Here is an 8,360-nt window from a genome sequence, read left to right as displayed (position 1 = left end):
ACACACGCCTGGCTGGACATACTCTCACACAATCCTGTGACCTCTAGGTGACCTCTAACCGAACTGACAACGCACGGCAGCTGGGAGGTAGAGAATTCTGGGAACAAACTGAAACCATACGCCAATTCTCTTATAATCCACAGGGATGGAGGGATGACGGAGGACAGGAGAGAGAGAGATACTATGCCTGTTCCTCAGACAGAGAACAGTGTCACAGCTGTGGGCAGATTAGCTCACTGAACATATGACTTAAAGAGAAGAACGAACCACATGCGAAAACAATGTGTATCAAAGAAAGAGAAAGTTAGAGAACGAGAGTAAGTCTCAGAGGAAGAAGACACACAGGGACACAATGTCATATTGTATATTCAAGAATGAGATTGTCACACTTTATTGGAAAAAAATGCAACCTGACGCATATATTCTGTCATATATACACATCATTCCTTACATTCACCTCAAGGTCAACAGCCATCATCGTATGCAATAGTAACACAACCTACTGCAAAGCTGAGAATGCTAGACCTCTAAACATTGAGAAGAGTACATAAAAACAATGTGCAGTACTATTAGGAGTAATAGTAAAGATAGACATAACTCAGATTACTGTGCTATAAATGTTAACAGATATTCTCTCCCTGTCCTATAAGTGTGTCGTTGGCGCCACATAGCACTGGGGACCCAGCCCGGTTCCTTCAACCTATCTGAACCAGGGACTGGCATAGCTTGCATAACGGGCCGTACCACCCGCCCAGCATTCAGGGGTCAGGGCGGTCCCCTCTAAAGGCAACCCCTGACCCCCTTCCAGGGTTTGATGGTGGCATGTTCCGGGATGTGTCTGTGTGTATGACAGCTGGCCCAATGCTACCCCTAATCCCATTTAAGCCCTGTGGCTCCCCTGGTCTCATTCATTTTTACACACACACACACACACACACACACACACACACACACACACACACACACACACACACACACACACACACACACACACACATCATCTATCTCTCTCTCTGACCTCCATGCCTCTTCTACCCCCTCTATCCCAGACCCGAGTCATCTGCCCCCTTACTCCCGCAGCCACAGTAGCTACAGTGACTTCAAGGCTATACGAAGGATACTTTTCACAGACATTCAGTATACTCACTTTCTGTTCACGACTGACCTGCTCCACCAACCTCTTCTGCTCTCCAGCCATCTACGCCCCCCCCCCCCCCCCCAACAATCCGACCACACTTACTGCTGTCAGTTTGTAGCTCTGATGTGCTATCATGTGATGGTAATGATGAACCATATCTTATAAAGCTGAAATACAAACAGCACAGGGTGGGTAGTAGTGATATGTCTCCTCTACCTTGCTTTAAGGTGTCACCTTTTTCAATTGAAGATTGAAGCAGTCTAAGCTCTGTGGAATGAGTATGAGGAAATGTATTTTTTTTATATTTAGTGGTGGGTTGTTATTTCTCTAAACATTGTTTACTTCACTCAACCTAGGCATGAGGTCATTCATCTGTCTCCAACCCACCTAGAAACACTTCCAATACAAACAGTTAAATGTCACATGTAGCAACAGCATTATATTACTCATAGCAATGCTAAACATCACATTAACATTAAATGTTAACCATCTTTTCCACTTCCACATTCTTTATCCATTAGGGTCTAACAGTGTCGTCATGGACTGGTTATCTCACATAACACTCGCATTCTCCTTTCAGGTTATTTATATTTGTTATTTAACTTTTCCATAAGATCCATTGGCCAGAATAAAAAACTGCACTGGGGTTAAATTATTCCTAGATGATCCCTACTACTCAACACAAACTCTTTCTTGTCTATCTTAAAAATCCTGGTCGTCTGGGGAGTCGGTACAATGTGGATAAAGAGCGCCCCCTGGGGGACACAGCTTTCATCTTTTCACTGTCCAACATCTCTTCTGCCTTCTCACTGTAGCGGTCCAGTCTCTACCTCTGACCAGGGAAGGTTTTCTTTGATTGGATGACAGACAATTCTGGGCTTTTATGAGGTGCGAAATTACTACAATTAATGAAAAAAACGATTTGAAATAGATTGGGCTGGGCAACATTTATGTTTCGGTGGCATGAGACTCATGGAGACAACCCCAGTGATGCATTACGTGAGTGGCCATTCCCTTTAATGGACTTGAGAGAAAAATAAAGGTTTGTTTCAGCAGACAGTAGTGGCTTTCTGACTTTGATAGTTGAGTTAAAAGGCATATCCAGGTGATGAGATAGTTAAAAGCTTCCTAGCTCTATACAAAAATATAGAAAAAAGTAGAGATACAAATTCAATGACGACAAAACGTAACAATTAGCAAAAACAACTCTATTCTGCTTCAGTTTGTGCTTCTTTCTGACGAGTCAACACTTGCAGTCTGAGATCATGTCACAATAACAACAACATAGAACACTACAGAAAGCAACAATGAGGGGAGGATGGGGTCTTCCATTTGAAGGTGTTCATATAAAATAACACAAAGAAGAGGAGCTTCCCTCGAAATGTCCATGCTCATAAAAGTCACAGTGTTCTTTCTCCTCTAAAACACACGTCCATGTTCTGTCAGTGGGGTAATACTTCATCTAAATGGTTATTTTATACCTTTAAATACAAAAATAACAGCCTTGTCTGACCAAAGCCAAAGTCTTGAGCGGTTAGGGTTACGGTCTAGTGGTTGAAGGGTGAAAAAGTTCAACAGGTGGATAAAGGCTTCCAGAGCTTGATCCAAACTTGCACCTCTTTCTTCCAGCCCTGAATCTAAGTCTACGTACGACTCTGTGTTGGAAGAGAGGGAATAATAAAAGTTTTTTTTTTTTGAGATTTCAAAAGTTGACACAAAGCTTATATCCACTCTCCCCATTGACCCTGTCCTTTGACAAAGGGCTGGAATTCCGGCTAACCCCAGTACCACAGAGAAGCACATCCTTCCAAGTCTCTCTCCGTGCATGAGGTTAGCAGTGAGTGTGCTGTGTGGGAGCGTGCGCGTGCGTAAAAAGACGGATCGTTTGGGTCGACGGCGCCAAGGCTTCAGAAGTTGCTGAAGAGCTCGTGTTTTTTGCTCCAGTCCATCTGCGGTGCCCTCTTCCTGGCCCGCTTGGCGTGGGCCTTCTCCTTGGCCTCGGCCGCCGTGGGACTCAGACGCAGGCCCAGCTCTGCGAACGGGTCCAGCAGATGGCCCGGCTCATCCTCACACAGCTGGACAGAACCGGGAGAGAGAACATGTCAAATGTAGGTATTCCAACACTGGCTGGAACACACGCTACTCTGACGTCATAGCGACGTATCGCGAAACATGCATCCATTCGCACGCACGCGCGCGCACACTCTGGTACACACACTGGGCTGAGAGCATACCAAGTTAACGGCAACGTATCACGAGCACGCATCCACACAACACGCGCACCCCCTACCTGTGTGCTGTTGCCCTGGCTGCTCAGGTCTGAGTGTGTGGACTTGATGGACTGGGTGGAGGAGCTGCCGTTTATCTGAGGGCTGGGTGAGGAGCCGTTGGTTATGGACGGACCGGAGTAGTCTGTCAGAGACACACACTCATTAGGATCGGGTCGGAATGTACCAGACATGCCACACACACGCCACAGGCATACAGAATCCAGCAGAAGAAGCTGAAAGCACTACAATGGCTAGAGTTTATCATTAAAAACACTTTTGAAACTGTTCAATGTTACTTGGTACAACAGAGTTGTGAGATGCACTGAACGGGAGCAAAGTAGTATGCAGTGACGAGGTACATTTGGTCTTGTTGGACCGCAGTGCAGTGTGGGCGGCGTAGTCCTGCCTCTTACCTCTGACATGGCTGACATTGGGGATGACGCCCATCCTCTTGAAGTGGTCATCTGTGTCGGGGTCCACTACCAGCAGCCTGGTCTCATCTCCTCCGCTCTTGATGAAGGCCACCACCTCGCCGTGGCGCATGCCCTCGATGTTCACCCCATTCACCTGGACATGATTGAGAAATGGAGAAAAGAAGAAAGAAATAATGATATATCAAACTTAGTACACACACAGAGCAATGACATTTGCAACAACACAATTCCTAAGGTTATGAGACACAGTAACAACAGTGACAATCACAATGTCAAGGCTCTAGGTCTAGAAGGGTAATTATTTTTTAGGAGCAAACACTAGCTACATTATTATCACTAGGGGGTGCTATGGACCATTGTAGCCAAAATACATCGGACCCAGAAGAGGAGAAAAACCTTTTGGGATATCAATCGCACATCTTAGCTTGAAGCTGTCTATCAGCAGTTTATCCTAAATGCTTCGTTCACCGAGGTACAAGCTCAACGTAGTGTTGTTTTAATTCTCAAGTGTTCATACCTACGGCTATCAGAATAGACCATTAACTATTTCGACAGTAAAACGTCATGGCAGTGAGGGAAGATTTGAGAAACACGAAGTTGGGGTGCTGGCCAAGTTTTTGTAGCTTCTAATCTTTTATCTTTATTTTTTTCAGCTAGAGAGCCATCCTCTAGCTCAAAACAGGAAAAGTGTATGTCTTGTGTCTGAGTGATCTGTGTACGAAGAACCATTGGGAGGCCCAGTGAGACTCAGAGTTAGTCCTTCTACTGTCTAGATGCAGTATTGTTTGACTTGAGTCCTTGTCTCTCAGGACTGCTGGAGCTAGGAAGCTAGGTAGCTGTAGCTTCGCTAGGCGCTGGCTGGATTAACATTGGTGCACCATCAAATATTGATGGCAGGCCTCTGCTCCAGCACTAGTGTGGGTTTCAGGTATCCTGTACACAGGGGAAATTTGTTGAAAATTCACCCTACTTATGAAATGAGGGGCTAAGGTGGAGGAGGTGGAGGAAGAGGAGGATGACTCTTTAGGGGAGTCCTCTCTCATAACCTCTCAGAAGGGAAAAAGGAAGGGCCCGGTAATGACAGAGAAATCGAGAGGGCTTGTCTGTGAAAAAGAGATAAAGGAAGAGAGAGAGTGTGTGAGAGAGAGAGAGAGAGAGAGAGATGAACCTAAACCATGACTGAACAGGGTCGAGTCAGAGTCAGAAATCGAGACATGGGCAAAAAGTAAAAAGGCCGTGAGAGTGGGTAAGGGCGGGAGAGTATGTGAGAGAACAGCAGCGCAGCAATGTCTCAGTGGGAGGAAGAAAGACATATCAGCAGATGGAAACCGGCAGCAGCTGCGGAACCCCCCCCGCCCCCCACCCTCCCCTCCTCTATTTCTCTCTCTCCATCCCAAATCTCTCCCCCCTTTCCCTACATTAGCTGGGGTGTGAGAAGCCAGCAGGGAGTCAGACAGATTGGCCTGCTCTGGGCGCGACGCAGCGCCGAGTCGGGAACAACAAGTGGCTTTTGTGTTAGGGTTAGCCGGCAGGTGTTGTGTCAGGTTTCATTGGCTAACCATCCCAAACACCAAAACAGGCCACTCAGCTAATGAATAGTACAGTAGAGCACTACAGTAGGGACACTGAGCTAATCACACCAGAGCTGCAACAGAAGTACTATTCATTATCATGGTGTTTTCCTCCACAAAGTGTATGTGCGTGTTTTGATGCCATGGCTGTATCGGAGCACCTGGGGACTGTGTGTGTGTGTGGCTGCGATTATCATGATGTGAACCGTATGTGGGAGGTGGAGAGAGACAGCTGATTATCACACTGATGTGACTGGCTCATTGTCACCGGTCATGGAACACAGGGCTTCGAAAGTATCAAAAGAAAGGAAAAGAATGTAGATGTACAGTAGGTCATTCATGAAACCAGAAATGGGCAGACACGCATGTCTGGGTGTGTGGACGCTCTTTTGCTTTAAAGGTGTAATACGCCTTTAAACAGGTATGGGTCCCTCTCCTGGCCCAGTCTCTACAGAGACACATCTCTGTACTCATCTTTCTCCTGACAGTAATGATGATGATACCACAACCCCAGCAGCACCAGTCTACTGGAGCGTGGAGGAGAGAGAGGGAAGGAGGAGAGAGAGAGAGAGGAAGGGGGGGAGGGAGGGAGGTAGAGAGGGGGGTGTGGGAAGTCAGCGAGGCTGAAAGGTCTGTCATGGGTCCTCACCTCCATAACAAGCTGCTGACAGACAATGAAAGCGGGGTGGTTGGTCGGAGACGGCTGCAATTAACCCTAACACACACATACACACACACACACACAAAGTGACTTGCAGCCAGCCACCCGAGGTTACAGGCGTGAAAGCCTAGGGGCTCAGAGTGGCTCAGCTCGGTTTTATGATGACCTACTGTACAAGCAACAAGCTGTTTTGTTTCTAAAGAACAGACTGTGGTCATTAGAAATCCCTCTCTATGTGCCCTGTTCAAACAATGCTAACAAGGCTAAGCTAACACTAGTGGGATACACGCGTCTCCACAGGGAATAGGTCCAATGCTTTGACTGGGGGTTCACAAGAGGCCATTAACACAAAGGTGATTGACCCAAGGTTCCAGAACTAAGAGAACATTTTATTTTGGGTTCTGCATACAGGATGCACTGTACAGTGAGTGACTATGTTTGTGTGGTCAGGGCCAGATTCTCTCTGTCTCTATAAACTTGGCTAAGTCTATTGACAAGCCCGAAGAGGGATAGGGATGGGCCTGCTATTGTCATCAACTACCCAAACCACAGGAAGTTCCCATGCACTCTCACTAGCTTCCTGTTATCAGTTGGACATCAAAGCAGCTGGTACATTAATGTCAATTTGGTGCCACCCTGTAATACTCACAAAGGCAGAAAACATTACTCTCTAAACCAATAATGGATTTGCTGGGTACTTTCCAACCTTTGGTTTAGCTCTGTTTGGACACTACTGAATGTGCTTAAACTCTTATTGGCCTTGTTCAACCGTTCTATGACCCTGTGAGGTTATATGACCCAGTTGGGTCCTGTTTGACATGGTGTAGTTGGTTTGGTGGGGTCTATGGGCCTCTTTAGCCTGGTTTGGTTTTACCTGCTGCTCTAATGTTAGAGCTCACAAGAACATGCCTCCAGACCTGAATATACACACACACATACACACACACACACACACACTACATCTGGAGTTTGTAGAGATGAGCGATTACAGGGTGTCTGAACACAGTATGTGGTAATGATGATAAAGTGGGTGAGTGTGCATGCGCGCGTCCTGAGCCATCATACATTATCGAACCATCCTTCCGTGCTTAGTGTGTGTGTCCCACCCCGGCTACAGCCCTCCCTCCTCTCCTCTCCTCGCCCCCTATCCTATTTTCCCTTCTCTTTCCAACCTATCTATGCTGTCTGACTAATAACCTGTCATCTTCACCAGCAGCTGTGGAGGGTCTGGGGTGCGGACGGTGTTATTGTAAGGGGGGGGGGGGAAGCAGGCACACGCGTGTGGCCCCGCACACACTGGCTGTGATAGGTGTGACTGGTGGGTCTGCTATTACACAGGCATGTGCACGCACACACCTTGATTTTATGACATGATAAATGCATACTAACGGGTGTCGGAGAACACAGGCATGCATTCAGTCCATAAACATGCATGGGGGTGACAGGTGGAGACCAGGGAGGGATAAACCACTCTCTCATTATAATACCCTCGCTGTCGTTCATCCCCAGTGTGCCTGATGTAAACAGTCCTCTCCTGGGGGTCCCTGTGGCCTGGCTTTGACCCCCATCCATCAATAAGCGCCTCATTAGCTAAGGGTCTCATCATGTCTGCCAGCCACCCAATGGGAAACTGTCCCTCCGCCATGACTCCCACCAGTTTATCTTTCACTCGTTGTGATCAGCCAAAACCAGGTGATTTTAGTTTCTGAAATTGAGTCGCCCCCGCTCCCCTCATCCATCCTCCCACCGCTTAATAACCCCCGCCATGCCTCACCTCTCTGGTCATCCCCCCCCCCCCTCACCCTCTACAGCCCCCTCTCCCTCACCTCTACCAGTCTGTCCTGAGGTTGGAGCCCGGCGAGGTCGGCCGGCGAGCCACCGTCCAGGGAGCGGATGTACTGGCCGGGCCGGGACCTCTCGCTGTGCAGGTTGAAGCCGTAGCCCGTCTCAGCCCGCACCAGGTGGCACAGCCGGGGGAACAGCTCCGAGGGGTCGACCGGGGGACGTGCCTTGGCCTTGGCTTCCGCTTCGGCCTGGATGTGAGCCAGGGCCTCCTAGAGGAATCAGACAGCCATATTAATACTGTTCCTAGAGTTCACTTGAATGTGTGTATCCACTATCCAGTGCTGTAGGTAAACTACAGTATAACGGATGTAATTTGACCAGTTATCAATGTAATTTGACTGGTAAAATCTCATCTTTTGGTAGCCACATTACAACATCTGAACTGAATGTTGTTCTTAATTGTACGGAATGCTTGCACAACAGAATGATCTCAGAAGATTC

General features: G+C 47.6%; 1 protein-coding gene across 1 annotated transcript in view; it reads right to left on the bottom strand.

Moving 5' to 3' along the window:
* Nucleotides 1–358: 358 nt before the first annotated feature.
* Nucleotides 359–8,360, bottom strand: part of LOC134011884 (Na(+)/H(+) exchange regulatory cofactor NHE-RF2) — a 29,266-nt gene continuing 21,264 nt past the window's right edge. Inside the window, exons 3-6 of the mRNA XM_062451397.1 lie at nt 7,901–8,128; nt 3,822–3,975; nt 3,429–3,550; nt 359–3,213 (exon numbers count right to left, since the gene is read on the bottom strand). Of these exons, the coding sequence (XP_062307381.1) occupies nt 3,046–3,213; nt 3,429–3,550; nt 3,822–3,975; nt 7,901–8,128 (672 nt within the window). The 3' untranslated portion in view covers nt 359–3,045. The remainder of the gene's footprint in view (nt 3,214–3,428; nt 3,551–3,821; nt 3,976–7,900; nt 8,129–8,360) is intronic.

This window comes from Osmerus eperlanus, chromosome 2 (assembly GCF_963692335.1).
Source record: "Osmerus eperlanus chromosome 2, fOsmEpe2.1, whole genome shotgun sequence".
In the NCBI taxonomy this organism is placed as follows: domain Eukaryota; kingdom Metazoa; phylum Chordata; class Actinopteri; order Osmeriformes; family Osmeridae; genus Osmerus; species Osmerus eperlanus.
Note: the sequence above shows the minus strand (reverse complement) of the source record. Positions and strands in the feature narration are given on the sequence as shown.